Source organism: Physeter macrocephalus, chromosome 8, assembly GCF_002837175.3.
Source record: "Physeter macrocephalus isolate SW-GA chromosome 8, ASM283717v5, whole genome shotgun sequence".
NCBI lineage: Eukaryota > Metazoa > Chordata > Mammalia > Artiodactyla > Physeteridae > Physeter > Physeter macrocephalus.
In genome coordinates, this window is record NC_041221.1 from 79,273,491 (window position 1) to 79,290,653 (window position 17,163).

Genomic DNA, 17,163 nt, shown 5'->3' on the forward strand with positions numbered 1-17,163 from the left:
TAAATTCAGAAAACAAAAATCATCAATAATCCTGTGACTAGGAAGTGATGAGGCATCCTTGAGATGGTTAGTGAAGGATCAAAAGGACATAGAGCTTTAGGATAAGAGGCCAAAGAACAGAATAGTGGAAGGAGTTAGAACATCACCACTTTGCAGACACTGTGGTAAAGACTGGTTGAAGAGATTCATTGATGGTTGCTAAATATAGGGGATGGTGAATCTGATGAAGAGCAAAACATCTGCATGGTTTCCAACTGTCCCCCCCATAGATAGATTATTGGAAAAAAAATAAATAATGGACAACCCTTTACCTGGGAAAATTAACATCATGAAGATGGGCATCCTATGCCTCCTGACACAATAGTCTAAGAAGGTAGTACTGTAGCCTGGGATAAACAACATGAATGTATGTATGAACCAGCAAAGACAAGTTGATTAACATGCTATAAAGTAATTGGCTTGTATTCTTCAAAAGTGTCAAGGTAGTGAAGGACAAAGGCTAAGGAACTATTCCAGATTAAAGGAGATTAAAGAGATATGAGAACTAAGTGAAATACATTATCCTGGACTGGATTCTGTACTAGAGAAAAAAATGTTAAAAAACATTAAAATTATTTATTGGGGCAAATGACAACACGGGGATTATAGACTGTAGACTGTACTAATGTTAAATTTCCTGAATATAACAGTACTACGGTTGTAAAAGTACTGTAGTTCTTAAAAAACTACACACTGAGGTATGAAGATAAAGAGACATGACGTATACAACCTATTCTCAGATGTATCAGAAGAGATAATAATATGGAATGTGTGTGTCTGCGTGTGCATGGAGAAATAAATAAAGCAATGCAGCAATTTTTTTAAATTGGTGAATGTGCATCAGGAGTAGTTCTCTGTATTATTCTTGCAACTTTTTTGCAAACCTGAAACGATTTCAAAGTGTTGATAAATCATCGAAAATGAGAGCAGACGTGCGCCACAACTGAGCCTGCGCTCTAGAGCTCGCGAGCCACAACTACTGAGCCCGCGTGCCACAACTACTGAAGCCCGCGCACCTAGAACCCATGCTCTGCAACAAGAGAAGCCACTGCAATGAGAAGCCTGCACACCGCAATGAAGAGTAGCCTCCACTCACTGCAACTAGAGAAAGCCCGCGCACAGCAACAAAGACCCAAGGCAGCCAAAAATTTAAAAATAAATTAATTAATTTTTTTAAAAAAAGAAAATGAGAGCAGAGGGGGTGGGCGAAATGGGTGAAGAGAGTCAAAGGCACAAAGTTCCAGTTATAAAATAAATAAGTCAGGGGGATGTAATGTACAGCATGGTGACTATACAGTTAATAATACTGTATTGTATATTTGAAAGCTGCTAAAAAAGTGAATCTTGAAAGTCCTCATCACAGGAAAAAAATTGTAACTAAGTGTGGTGACGGATGTTAACTAGATTTCTTGTGGTGATCCTTTCTCAATATATAAAAATACGTACTGAATACCTACCTACGTTGTACACCTGAAACTAATACATTATATGTCAATTATACTTCAATAAAAAAATAAATTAGAGCAGAGGAACAGGGTAAGCTTTAAGTTTTTTTATATAAATTTTGTCATTTGGGTTTTTAAAAAAGGCAAGAAATATCACCCTTTAATAAATGAGAGAATGCGGCCAAAGAACAGAATAGTGGAAGGAGTTAGAACATCACCACTTTGCAGACACTGTGGTAAAGACTGGTTGAAGAGATTCATTGATGGTTGCTAAATATAGGGGATGGTGAATCTGATGAAGAGCAAAACATCTGCATGGTTTCCAACTGTCCCCCCCATAGATAGATTATTGGAAAAAAAATAAATAATGGACAACCCTTTACCTGGGAAAATTAACATCATGAAGATGGGCATCCTATGCCTCCTGACACAATAGTCTAAGAAGGTAGTACTGTAGCCTGGGATAAACAACATGAATGTATGTATGAACCAGCAAAGACAAGTTGATTAACATGCTATAAAGTAATTGGCTTGTATTCTTCAAAAGTGTCAAGGTAGTGAAGGACAAAGGCTAAGGAACTATTCCAGATTAAAGGAGATTAAAGAGATATGAGAACTAAGTGAAATACATTATCCTGGACTGGATTCTGTACTAGAGAAAAAAATGTTAAAAAACATTAAAATTATTTATTGGGGCAAATGACAACACGGGGATTATAGACTGTAGACTGTACTAATGTTAAATTTCCTGAATATAACAGTACTACGGTTGTAAAAGTACTGTAGTTCTTAAAAAACTACACACTGAGGTATGAAGATAAAGAGACATGACGTATACAACCTATTCTCAGATGTATCAGAAGAGATAATAATATGGAATGTGTGTGTCTGCGTGTGCATGGAGAAATAAATAAAGCAATGCAGCAATTTTTTTAAATTGGTGAATGTGCATCAGGAGTAGTTCTCTGTATTATTCTTGCAACTTTTTTGCAAACCTGAAACGATTTCAAAGTGTTGATAAATCATCGAAAATGAGAGCAGACGTGCGCCACAACTGAGCCTGCGCTCTAGAGCTCGCGAGCCACAACTACTGAGCCCGCGTGCCACAACTACTGAAGCCCGCGCACCTAGAACCCATGCTCTGCAACAAGAGAAGCCACTGCAATGAGAAGCCTGCACACCGCAATGAAGAGTAGCCTCCACTCACTGCAACTAGAGAAAGCCCGCGCACAGCAACAAAGACCCAAGGCAGCCAAAAATTTAAAAATAAATTAATTAATTTTTTTAAAAAAAGAAAATGAGAGCAGAGGGGGTGGGCGAAATGGGTGAAGAGAGTCAAAGGCACAAAGTTCCAGTTATAAAATAAATAAGTCAGGGGGATGTAATGTACAGCATGGTGACTATACAGTTAATAATACTGTATTGTATATTTGAAAGCTGCTAAAAAAGTGAATCTTGAAAGTCCTCATCACAGGAAAAAAATTGTAACTAAGTGTGGTGACGGATGTTAACTAGATTTCTTGTGGTGATCCTTTCTCAATATATAAAAATACGTACTGAATACCTACCTACGTTGTACACCTGAAACTAATACATTATATGTCAATTATACTTCAATAAAAAAATAAATTAGAGCAGAGGAACAGGGTAAGCTTTAAGTTTTTTTATATAAATTTTGTCATTTGGGTTTTTAAAAAAGGCAAGAAATATCACCCTTTAATAAATGAGAGAATGCAAGCTCAAGAGAGATTAAGTGACCACTTCCAGAACAGGGGTCTCCTTGTTTCTGTACAACCCCATTAGGTTGCAATTCAATGGCCAAAATGTTTCTAATTCCTGAAAGCCTCAAGGTCATACACTGTCTACAACTACTATTCAAAGTTTTAAACTTTTAATGAGTTGTATGCATTCTCTAATAAAAGCACAATAAACTTCATCAAGTAGTAAGTAGCACATCCAAGTGCTCAAGAGAATGGGCTCCAAGATTAGATTGAGTTCAGATTCAGGCAGTGCAGTGGTTCTAACTTTGTGATCTTGGGCAAATTAACCACTTGTGCTCCAATTTTCTCATCCGCAAAGTGGGATCAAAAAAGTACCTTTGGGTTGCTCCTTGATCCTCTGTGACACTTGAGCATCACAGAATAGTTTCCCATAAGCCATACTCAGCCACACTCAGCCAAAGGGTTGTTAGGAGAACCAAATGAAATAATAAATGTAAAGTAGTGTGCACAAGTGCACAAGCACTCTATAAATGTTAGCTATTTTTATTTTAAATCCAACATGCTCGGTCACCTCAACAGCACTGGTCATAGTCAAAGCCACACGTTTTTTTCCAAATCAGGCCCAAATCTGACAAAATAGGAAATGAAAGGCTCTAAAAAAAAAATCTTAGAAGTTCACAAAACATAAAAGTAAATCAATTGTAAGCATATCACAGGCAAAACAGACCTCTACAGACTTATACGTTAATTCAACAGTTGAAACATCTGCTAATAGAACAGCAGAGCTGCAACAAGCTCCTTGTTGGAACAATCTATCATCTAAATACACAGAATGAAAAATGAAAAATTAGTTATATTACTTTTAAACTTTCCTAACCTGCGAATAAGGAAACAAATAAACCAAAAACTATTTCACACACTCCATACAGGATTTCAGTTAGCTTAATACAGTGAAAATGTTAATCCCAATTTCAACTACTAGCACCTTCCAGAATGTCTTTTAAAATAAATTTGAAATTTAATTTAAATTAAATTTTAATTTATCTTTCTGACACCGCAAAGCCACCAGCACAGCTACTTTACCTTAATTTAGCATAAATCTAGTGTCAGCCTATTATGTGACCATAGTGTTCAGTTAGCACTGAGATTAAAAAAAAGAAAAACGCAAAAATGATTACAATAAAATCCAAAGTTACCAGAATTATGTGAATTTAAAACCATTCCTTCGCCCCCAAAAAAAATCAATGCCGGGGGGTGGTTTCTTTCCCTTTTCGGTGGTACTTAAAATACTCTTAATAATTCTTTTTTTTTACTCTTAATAACTTTTCAAAAAACCAAGTATACAATGTTTAGTGTTCATTTTTTAAATTCACACTACTAATTTGTAAAATTTTACCACTTGCTCAGAGTAACACTAAATAATCTCTACTCATATGCTTATTACTGTGTTTGGGATTGGGGTGGGGGTTTTTGTGGGGTTTTTTTGTTTTAGGGTTTTGTTTTGTTTTTTGTCTGTAGTGCAAAGGACGTTGCCCGAGAACATTAATGTCTGTATAAACCAGCTTGTCCCTTCAGAAAGCGCCTAAAACACCTCCTCGCTCCTGCATTCGAGGGTCACAGAACAGTTTCCCATTAGCCACACTCTCACGTTCCTCTCAACTCCCCAAACACCCCTTCCACGCTAGTGAGAGAATTTCTCCAGGTGTGATCAAGCAAACATTAAATTAGCTTGAAGCGTTTGTTCAAAATTCAGATGCCTGTGCATCTGAATTCTTTGGGGATAGCACCTAAGGGCTCCAAATGGTTCTTTTTTCACTGAAGTTTGAAAACTACTAAAGCTTCCCCTCCACACACTCATCCCAAACTCCCAACAACTCCCACCAGTCCCAACTGATCCAGCTGCGGAAAACATTGCCGCTCGGCTCCGGGGCAGTCTCAGCGCGACCCCACCCCTCTCCCGGGAGCCCCATCTCGGTGCCCGCTCCTCCCGGGCATCAGCTCCCCAGTCCCGTCCCCACACCCCAAACCTTTCTCCTCACTTCTTCATATCGCTGCTAAAGAGGCCGAAGGCGCCGGAGGGGGAAATAGTTGAGGTCGCCTCCTGACCCAGCTCCGTCGCCTCCCCTCCTCCGGACTGCTCACTGTAAGCGAAGCTGTTGCTAGACATTGCTGCGGTGCTGCCGAGTGTCGGGTTGGCCCTGCCGGGGGTTCTCTCCGACGGACTCCCGTCCGAGCGACGCGAAACAAAACTAGTTCTCCTTTGGAGGGACGCCCGCAGGCGCTTCCGGACTCGTCACGGCTCCCAAAGCAGACCTGGCGATCCACCCACTGCGCATGCCCAGTGTGCAGGCGGCCGGAGCCCACCCCCACCCCACACCGGGCACTCCAGGGCCTGACTGGATTTGCCTTCTCCGGGTTTTTGAGGTAGCTGAGAGGCTCGGACCCCGGCTCTGCGGAAGGCAGGCCTCGCTCATGCTGGAGACTAGACTCTCGACTTTTAAAGGTTTTTTGGAGACAAATACCCGTGTATCCATTTCGATCGCCTAGGAGGTTCCCGAGCCCGACACCTCTTTGTCGGACTCCTGTTGTAAACCAGTAGCTTTCAGATTTTTCCTGAGACTCCAGTTAACACACCAGATCAACTTTCCTAAACATATCAGGATTGCTTTTCCTGTTTAAGCTGGTTTCTGCTCCTCTCCCTCCAACCATCTGTGTCTTACACCTGCCCCTTGCAACCTTTGTCGCAGACCTCTGCGTTTAAAGGAAACCTCCAGGGCCCTGTCTTTGAGGATCCACCACCTTACAGATGTGTTCACTGTAGTGAAAGCTTCAAACGAAAATCCTGCGGCCGTTGGTTTCAAGGAGCTAGTGATTCCTACTGGCGTCTGGCTACCAAAAGTAGAATAAAATAAAATAGAGTACGCCTCACGCACCAGGAATAGCCTATCATCTGGGCACCTCCTTCCTTTGTTCTGCCGCTTGTGGGATCACTTAAATAAAGTCTTCTGGGGAGTCAAGGCAGAAAGTTGCCTGGCCCCTGAGTAACACCTGAGAAACCTTTCCAGGAGTAACTTCCCTCAACCTGACGTTTCGGGTGGATTTCAGATCCTACCCTACGCTTTCCGTACTGCTTCCCCTTTAGGCAGAGTTTGAAGCTTAGAGCCCTGAGAGAAACTGTCAGGGGACTACGGAAACACAGTCTGGGGAGGCAGCGCCTGGGTGGGGGAGGGGAGAGCGTCGTACAAGGATTAGAGTGCTGTCCTCACCTCCTCTAATGGCCACACTGGAAACAACACTGAGGTATCACTACGTACCTACCCAAATGGCCAAAATCCAGAACACGGACACCACCAAATGCTGGTGGGGACGGGGAGCAACAGAAACTCTCATTCATTGCTACTGCGAATGCAAAACTGCACAGCCACATTGGAAGATAGTTGAGCAGTTTCTTACAAAATTAAACATACTCCTACCATATAATCCAGCAATTGAACTCCTTGGTACTTATCCAAAGGAGCTGAAAACTTATGTCCATGCAAAAAATCTACACAGATATTTATAGCAGCCTTATTCCGAATTACCAAAACTGGGAAGTTATCAAGATGCCCTTCAGTAGGTGAATGTATAAACAAACGGTGGTACATCCAGACAATTAAATATTATTCAGTGCTAAAAAGAAATGAGCCATCAAACCATGAAAAGACATGGAGGAAACTTAAATGCACATTATTAAGTGAAAGAAGCCAATCTGAAAAGGCTACATACTCTGTGATTCCAATTATGTGACCTTCTGGAAAAGGCCAAACTATGAAGACAGTAAAAAGATCAGTGGTTGCCACTAATTGAGTTGGGGAGAAGCGGGATGAAAGGCAGAGAACAGAGGATTTTTAGGGCATTGAAAATGCCCTATATGATACCATAATGATGGATACATGTCTCCAAACCCATAGAATGAATAACACCAAGAGTGAACCGTAATGGAAACTATGAACTTTGGGTAATAGTGATATGTCGATATAGGTTCATCAATTGTAGCAAATGATCACTCTGGTGAAGATGTGGTAACCGGGGAGGCTGTGCATGTGTAGGGGCAGGGCATATATGGGAAATTTCTGTAACTTCCTCTCAATTTTACTGTAACCTAAAAATATTCTAGAAAATAGAATCTTAATTTTTTTTTAAAAATTATTTTTAAAAAGAAAAGCCACACTGTTACTTTGGAAAAAAGCACGGCTCTAGGTGGGGGAGGACCGAATGCCCTCCAAACTTCATATTCTGGTCAAAACTTGGCAGGTTTTTTCTTCAGCTTTTGGAATACCCTTCCAGGGATGAAATGATGGAGCACCTAAAATGTTTTGTTGTCAATATCAATGATATCGATCAATTTAGGGACTTTCACCTACAGCTGATTTTTCCTGATGATGATGATATATACTTAGTAGATGGCTTAGTATGTACGAGGCACATAAATGATTTTCATACATTAATTTATTTAATAGTAGAAGAAGCTAAGGTTTGCTTTCATTTAACTGTGAAATAAGGACATTGATATACACATACCCTAGAGACTCTTTGGCATATATTCCTGGGCATAGAATTTCTTGGTTGTAGATTATATGCACCTTTACTGAATATCGTAAATTGTTCTCCAATATAATTTTAACAGTTCACACTCCCACAGCAATGTATGAGAGATCTTCTTTCCTCACATTCTCACTAACGCTTAGTTTTCTTAAAAGTTTTTATCCTCATCAATATGATAGGTATGAATATTATTTTATTGTAATTGATTTTCATTTTTGTGTTCATAATGAATTTAAGCATCTTTTTATGATATTATTCCATTTGCATTTTCTTTTCTGGGAACTGCACATAAAGAAATTTACTCAATTTTACACTGAGTAGTTTGTTTTCCTTATAGGTTTGAAGTTCTTTATTCTTGAGTCTGTCTTTCACTGCTTGATTTTATTTAGTAATATTTTCATATTTTAATTTTTTCATGCAGACTAGTGTAGGAGATTGAACTACAATTTTTTTAACATTGTCCTTGAATGGTGTGGGTATTATGATTATATATTCCTCAAAATATTTGTTGGGTAACTTTCTTTTTCTCTTCTCTGGATTATTATGTATAAGATGCAAAGCATATATTCTTTGGAAAAACAGATAAAACTTGCTTTTATCACTGAAAAAATATTAGGGACTTGACAAGATGAATTCCCTTACTGCCTTAAGATTCTAAGACTGTTACAGAAGTATTCTTACAGAAATATACAAAAATATATAAAAATAATAACTACATACGTTGAGGTCTAGTGTTCCCATCTCTTCAGAATTCAAAAAGCTTTTATCTATTTATGACATTTTCTTTTTTATTTTTATTTTTTTATTTTATTTTTTTTTTTTGCGGTACGCGGGCCTCTCACTGTTGTGGTCTCTCCCGTTGCGGAGCACAGGCTCCGGACGCGCAGGCCCAGCGGCCATGGCTCACGGGCCCAGCCGCTCCGCGGCATGTGGGATCTTCCCGAACCGGGGCACAAACCCGTGTCCCCTACATTGGCAGGCAGACTCCCAACCACTGCGCCACCAGGGAAGCCCATGACATTATCTGACAGGAAAAATGGTCATGCTTCCAACCAGAAGAAACATCAGCTCTAGTTGAACCAAAGACTTATTTTTTGATGCTTGTTACCAAGCCAAAAGCAGATTTTTCTGTTTCCTACCCACATATATAGAATCTCAGGATCATTGATAAATATGCTACTTTTTCAAAATGATTTTTTTCCCTAACCTTTTAACAAAACCTTTATTGAATTTTCTGATTTCAGCTTCTGTTCATCTGAACCCTCATGATAATAGGTGTTAAATTCGGTATATATATTTTCAAACTTTTATCTAAGCATAGAAAAACAAATTATACATGTGTGTATTTTACCAAATGTCAGTTAAAACTGTATCATCAGCCCCTGATCGCCACAACTAGAGAAAGCCTGCGCGCAGCAATGAAGACCCAACGCAGCCAAAGATAAACTTATTTTAAAAAAAAAAGCCAGGGTTACATTTCTTCAGGGTTTCAAAAAAAAAAAAACAGGACATACACAGTGAGTCAGCATGGCCATGGCCTGTGGAAAGGGAGTCTTATCATCAAAGGAGGACCAGCATTGGTGTCCCAGGAAAAGGGGCATTTAATCTTTATTTTTAACATGGACGTTCTTTACTTTTGGTCAGTGTGCCCTTTTTCTTTAATAATTAAAGCAGATGTATAATGTATGTTTGATAGGCCCCAACAGGCTATTTTAGTTAGCATAAAATTAAAGTTAACTCATGTATAAGCCAGAATGACTTCCCTATATCTCAGTTTGTGAACATTTCTTTTATCAGCCTCCTTGCGTCAAACCTTTCTGTCCTTGTTATGGGGACGTCAACTCCATGACGGCACCCCGTCCTTGGCCAGGTCCCGAAAGAGACAGCAGAGCCAGGGTGGGCAGTGAAAGCCTTCAGCCAGTGGCACCTTGGTCCTTGAACTTTTAGTTTTAACCTCTATGGCAAACTCTAAACCAACTAAACTCCCAACCTCCAATTCAATTTTCTGCCCTTGTGTCTTTGTTCACACCAGTTCGTGGGCCAGGACAGCTGTCGTCCCTTTTTTCCTGCCAATTCACTCTGAAACTTCCCCTGATCCCCTTCTTTATGAAATAGCCCTTCTTTTTCTCCAGATCTCTTTTTTCTTCCTCTGAATCCATGAAATGTTAATCCCTTTCCTAAAAAACAAACAAAAAAAATGTATTATCATTCTGCATCTTATTTTTTCTTTTAATGTATTATGGAAATCTTTCCATTCCATTATATATGGCTGCCACATTGCTTTAAACATATACATAATAGCTCACTCTCTGGGTGCACCTTTATGTATTTAGTCAACAGCCCATACAACATTGGCCATACGTGTGTTTGTACACTAGCATCAGTTTTTCCATAAAGTAAGATCTCAGAAGTCCAATAGCTAGGTCCAATGATGTGCACACCTAAAATTTTAATAGTGCCAAATTTATAACCCAAAAGGAGGGTACCATTTATCTCTTCTACAAATATTCCTCTGTTTCACCATACCCCTTCCAGGAATAAATATTATAAATCTTTTTAATGTTTGCTAATCTTATTGGCAAAAAATAAATAATAAAATCCTCACTATTGTTTAAACTTTTATCTCATTTGTTATAATTAGGGTCCACAAAATAATGTATTGTCCAAATTGGAAACTTTTAAGACTCTTTATGACACTAGTCATAAGTTTACTGGAAGAGCACATATAAACCAGGCCTTTCCCAGGGAAACAGGACTATATGATTACCCCAAATGGGATGGAGTTAAAGCATACATTAATTGGCCTTTTGAATTTTTTTCTATTAATTATGCAGAGTTAGCATTTGCTTATTTTTAAATGAGTTATCTGTCTCTTTTATTTGTAGGCACATTATAAATAATGAATGTTAAACTTTTCTCTTTATTTTCTAGGAGAGTGTAAGTTATAAAAATTGATTCAAAAAGTTGTAGGAAACATGAATAGACTAAATAATTATAGAAAAAATTGAAAAAGTTGTCAAAAATCTACCACCAGAGAGATACTAAAACAATACAGTTCTATTAGGCCTATAAGGACTTCCAATTTCTGTTATGTTAAACTATTACTGAATTTTTAAAAAGAAAAAGACAAAGCACTTCCAAATTCATTTTGTTAAGACCAGCATTAATGAAATCCAAGCCTGACATTTTTTTAATACAAAAAAAGGAGAGCTATAGACTTTCTAAATAATATACTGAACTAATATTAAATGAAAACATAAAATTACCCAGTAGGTTTTACATATAATAAAATAATTTTTAACATTTAAAAACTTATTACACTTATTATATATAGTATATATATCAATAGATATTAGAAATGGATTTAATAACATAATCAGCTCTTCTGATTTAAAGTCATAATTAATAACCTAAGAAATGGAAGGAAATAGTGTCACCATTATTGGGCATATACAATAGTCCCCACTTGTCCACAGTTTTGCTTTCCATACTTTCAGTTACCTGCAGTCAACTGCAGTCCAAAAGTATTAAATGAAAAATTCCAGAAATAAACAATTTATAAATTTTAAATTGCATGCTGTTCTGCGTAGCATGATGAAACCTTGTGCTGTCGCACTCTATTCTGCCCAGGACATGAATCATCTCTTTGTCCAGCGTATCCATGCTGTATACACTACCTGTTCGTTAGTCACTTAGTAGCCATCTCACTTATCCGTATCACAGGGCTTGTATTCAAGTAAACCTTATTTTATTTAATAATAGACACAAAGTTCAGGAGTAGTGATGCTGGCAATTTGAATACTCTCTTACTGTGCCTAATTTATAAATTAAATATTATCATTGCTATGTATGGATAGAAAAATACATAGTATATGTACAGTTCAGTACTATTCATGGTTTCAGGCATCCACTGGGGTTTTTGAACATATCCACCATGGATAAGGGAGGACTACTGTACAAATGTTGTATGTATAGATTATGTTAAAATACCTCCACAAAACATATAAAGTAAAACACATATTCATATTTAATAGTGAAACATGAAAGTATTCCAACTAGAGTCAGTAAAAGAATAGATATGCCTAATAACACCATTACCATTTAATACTCTTCTATAGATTCTAGATAATGCAATAAGATAAGAAATATCAATAAAAAACTAAATAGCAGGAAAGAAAAGATTATAATATTTATTGATAATATGATTATCTTGCTGGAAAATCTAAGAGAAAATTATTAGACCTTTACGTTGATTCAGCAGAGTGGCCAGATTCAAAATCCAATAGCACTCCTATGCACCAATAATATCTACTTACAAAATGTAATTTTAAAAAGACCCTATTTCACAGTAGCAACAAATAAGCCTTAAGAAATTTACAAGACATAAGTGAAGAAAAACTATAAAATTTCACAAAAGGGTGGGCAGCAGGGGAAAGACCTGAAAAGAGAGTCTGTGTTTCTGGATAGTAATATTCAAGTGTTTCTATATACTTAACCCAGCTTCCATCAAAATTTAAAAATTTTACCAGACAAATTGAATCTAAAGTTTATCTGGAAAAATAAATGCAGCTTAGAGCAAGAAATCTGGGGGGGAGTGGAGTATAGCATGGTGAAGGAATTACCCTACCACTCACGTAAATGTACTATAAAGTTATCGCAATTTAAACGTTTGGTAGTGTCTCAAGAATCAGTAGACTGATTGATAGAATAGAAACAGACTAGCTCTAAGTGAATATTGACATTTTGATAAAGTTAATATTTCAGAACACTTATGAAATAATGTATGCTTCAATAAATGGTACTGGGATAATTAATTAGTTAACTATAGGGCAAAAAATAAAGTTAGATTTCTGTATTCATTTCTGATGGCTGCTGTAACAAATTACCAGAAGACTAGCAGCTTAAAACAACATAAATTTATTCTCTTGCAGTTCTGGAGCTCAGAAGATTGAAATCAAGATATACATTCTAAAGTATGGGCAGGGCAACACCTTCCAGAGTTCTAGGGGATAAGACCTTCCTTGCTTGTTCTAGCTGCTAGAGCTGCATTCCTTGCATTCCTTGGCTCTTGGGCCCTTCTTCCGTCTTTAAGGCCAGCAGCATAACATCTTCAAAACTCTCTGCTCTGTCTTCACTTTGCCTTCTCCCAATCTGTGACAAGTCTCCCTCTGCCTCCTTCCTACATGGACATTTGTGATTATATTTAGGACCTACCCAGGAAATACAGGCTAATCTCCTCATCTCAAAATCCTTACTTTAATCATGTCTGCAAAGTCACTTGCCATATAAGGTAACATTCACAATTTCTAGGAATTAGGACTTGAATATATTTAGGGGTTATCATTCAGCGTACCACAATCTCTAACTCACACAATCTAAACATAAATTCCAGATTGATCAAAAATAAACCACAAAGCAAATAAATTTTAGGAAAAAATTTTCAGGATTGAGGATGGTTAAGGATGGTAAAGGATTGGGGTAAAAAAGACTCTCAGCATAAATCTAGGCTAGAAACAATAAACAAATATTTATAAAACAATAAATTTTCTACAAATAGTTTTAGCAGCCTTTACAATTAGAAAATGACTCTCTTATGGTTTTTAATAGAATTTAAATTTTACAGCGTTAGTGAAGACATGAGGTACAAATTTCACAAGTATTTTTCTAAGTGCTCCCATTTCAAAAAACATTTAAATTTGAATTATGAAGAAAACAATAATTTGATCTCTAATAACAAGAGTTTCCATTTATCGAGCTCTTAAATATTTCAGGATCCAAACTAATTACATGTACTTACCATCGTCCTGCTTGATCCTCATTTACATCTAAGGACTTAATTGTGAGCCACTCCCCCTAGTTTACTACACTCCAGACAGTCTGGTGTTTTGTTTCTTGATCCACCAAGCTTGTTCTGACCTGGGAGACCTTACTTGCTGAGTTCTCTGCCCAGAACATTCTTCCAGTGGGTCATCAAAAGGCTGACTCCATCAGCTTTATTCAGGCTTTATTCTATTCAGCTGTTCGCTCAACTTTCCCCTAATCAGAGGTCTTCCCTGACCACCCATTCTAATTTGGTACTTGCCCTGATTCTCACCCCCATTGGTAAACAGAATTGATTGGAACAGCTGAGCCTTTTAGTTAGCTATGCCTTGCTCTGTGATACAAATCCCTCTGGAAGTTTTGCATTGAGTTAAAGAGGACAGCTTTCCCAGATAGAGTACAAAGTTTCTTTTGCCAAATGAATATGAGTTGTCATGTCCTCCTGTTTAAAGAAACCCCATGATCAATTATTTTGGAATGTGAAGAACTCTTCTGTAACTGAATTTATGCAATCCTCCAATTTACCAAGCATTTGGGGATTTTCATATTTCAGGTTTTCTGAGGTGGTACACACCTGCAAACTTATGCTTTGAAAATGCCATGACCTCATTATTATATTTTATAATGAAATTGATCTGGAAAAATGCAATGTGATAAACCCTACATAAGACAATGACTAATATTTATTTGGAGGATGATATAAGAATAGAAACTATTATCTCTAAATATCACAAAGGAAACATTTAGGCCACTTATATTCTCTTATTTTATTTAAGAGTTTTAGATGGACTTAATCTCAGAGGCAAAGGCTTAAGTTGTACAAAATGATTTTGTTATATTTTTCCTCACATTCCTAACATATTGAATATTTTTATTCAGTCCTAGGTTTTGGAAGGAGTTTAATTAGCTAGGTGATGTGCTCAGCAAAAATAAGCTCTGCTGAAGTAAAAGTCTAGTGGGAACATCTTCCTCATGTCCTCTCTCCTAGGCTCACTTACAAATCAGTGAATGTAGCTTTCCTTTCTACCTCCCTTTTACAGCCGAAAGAACAATCAACCATATCCAGATTCGAACCCTGACTCCATCACCAGCTAGATGTACAAAGGCAGGCAAGTTCTTAATCTTTCTGAGACTGAAAGTTCATAAAAGCTATTAGTTCTCTTCCTCATTTAAAAATAAAACACTTTTAAAAAAAATTAATTTATTTATTTATTTTTGGCTGCATTGGGTCTTCATTGCTGTGTGCGGGCTTTCTCTGGTTGCGCGAGTGGACGCTACTCTTCGTTGCGGTGCCCAGGCTTCTCATTGCGGTGGCTTCTCTTGTTTCAGAGCACGAGCTCTAGGCACGCGGGCTTCAGTAGTTGCAGCACATGGGCTCAGTAGTTGTGGCGCACAGGCTTAGTTGCTCCGCGGCATGTGAGATCTTCCCGGACCAGGGATCGAACCCCTGTTTCCTGCATTGGCAGGCCGATTCTTAACCACTGTGCCACTTTTAACGAAAGGAAATACGTTCAGAATACTGCTCATCCAGGTACAAATAAACTTCCTAACTTCTATGTTAACAAAATCTCTGGACTTGCCCCTAAATGTTGAAATTATAGGATCAACTCCCTTAGATATCTTTTTAAAACTCCTTAAAATGTGAAAGCTCTGAAATTTTTATATGCAGAGAGGAATCTGAATGTTTTATTAATACAGTCAACAAATACATATGGAACTTACCTTGCACATGGCACGTGCTGGAGATCATGCTTGGCACAAAATTGAGGAAAAGCCAAGCCTTTTCCTCAGACATCATAGTAAGAAGAGATAACCCTCTACATGAATATGTGTAATACTATAGTACAAGGTAGTAATGGTGAAAATACATAATATATTCAATAAAGATTAATATCTTCAATATATTGCAATATATTCAAAAAAGATTAAATTTTTTACTTTTATTAGTTATATTAAATATTCAAAAATCATTCACTCACATCCCATTGTTATAGTTCTATTGTTTTACTATAAACCAGACAGTCTTCTAAGTGCTTGGCATGTATTAACTCACTTGACCCTCATACAATCCTGTAAGGTAGTTACCATTACATCTTCATTTCATAGGTGAAAAAACTGAAGAATTAGGCTTAAGAAATTTGTCCAAGTTTACACAACTAATAAATAGCAGACCTGGTCTTTGAACCTAGACCAGACTTCAAGGTCCACAATTTTAATTACCCTGCTACACCACCTCTTCAGATACTTAATAATATATCTTAGAGATGTATCCATATATTTAAAACTTATTTGTTCTTTTTTCCAGCTGCATACTTTTCCATTTTATGGCTGTATCATAATTCATTAAATTAGCCCCCCAATGATGAACATTGATTTATTTCTAATTTTTTTGTTATTATAAACTATGATTCCATAAATTTGATGGTGATATATTTTGTAGCGTGTTGCTACCTATGATTCTCTGAAAGGCAAGTCCATGACTGTTATAGGACCCTAAATTGGCACTCCCCTCATTATTGCATCATCTCTCATAGTTATAAGGTAGATTTACTAAGTGCAATGAGAGATGGAAACAAACTGAATAAGTGATAAAAGAAATCACATAGAATGCAATAACATTTGAGCTAGACCTTAGATATGGAAAAGTTAATTTACACAGGTAAATGAGATACATATAGACTTCATAGTAATGAAACAATCAGAGGCATTTTTCACAGACATTAGGATAATAGAGTAATTCTATATCTTAAGTGAATGCAAAGATTTGAAAACTTAACATTGAACAACATTGGTTTTGCAGTTAATAGTTAAAAGAAACACTATATACATACTACAAGGGTCAGAAGTTAATCTTCGTGGTACCATAAAAAATTTCCTAAACCACTGACATAGCACACTAATGCATTCAAATATGTCCACGCAGCTGGAGAAGATACTACCACAACAGCTGGTATAATCACAGGTGGAATGACTGTAATAGAAGTATAAAAGCAAAAGAGAATAAAGCAAAAACAAATGGCCTTAAATTAGGTGGTAAATCAATTTTAAATCTTGTAGTTCGGAATTCAAACCAAGGGCCCATGTTTGAGGAAACTAATGGAAAATTTACTAGAAGTCATTCAAAAGGCACTGAAAAAGAACACTGCATTTATAATGGAAAAATATCTCAAATCACTTTAAAGTTTAATGTTAGCAGAACAGTTAAGGAAATCATGGCACTACAACTTGAGGAAATATGAACCATTAAATATTATAAACATGAATACTATTTTCTTAATCAGGACTCTTTTTTGTTGCAGGTGAAAGAATCCCTGTCAAACCTTCTTAGCAAAAAATAAATGAAAAAAGAAAGGATGTGGGGGAAGAGATTTATGGACAAGGGTTTCATTGCCCTTAGAGGTGAATGGATGTAGGGACTCAAATGATACTACCAGGATTTTCTCTCCCATCTTAAGCCCTGCTTTCTGTCTGTGTTGGCTTCATTCTCCTGAACTGCCGACAAGCCGATGACATAGCTGCAGGGAGCTTCAACTTTACAACATCACAGTTTGGCA

The 17,163-nt window shown here is 37.2% G+C and overlaps 1 protein-coding gene across 1 annotated transcript in view; it reads right to left on the bottom strand.

Annotated features, from left to right (window-relative positions):
* The window catches only part of AP3B1 (adaptor related protein complex 3 subunit beta 1), a 277,730-nt gene extending 272,218 nt beyond the window's left edge, over positions 1-5,512 (bottom strand). Inside the window, exon 1 of the mRNA XM_007129837.4 lies at positions 5,245-5,512. Within this exon, the coding sequence (XP_007129899.2) occupies positions 5,245-5,372 (128 nt within the window). The 5' untranslated portion in view covers positions 5,373-5,512. The remainder of the gene's footprint in view (positions 1-5,244) is intronic.
* Between the last annotated feature and the right edge of the window lie 11,651 nt (positions 5,513-17,163).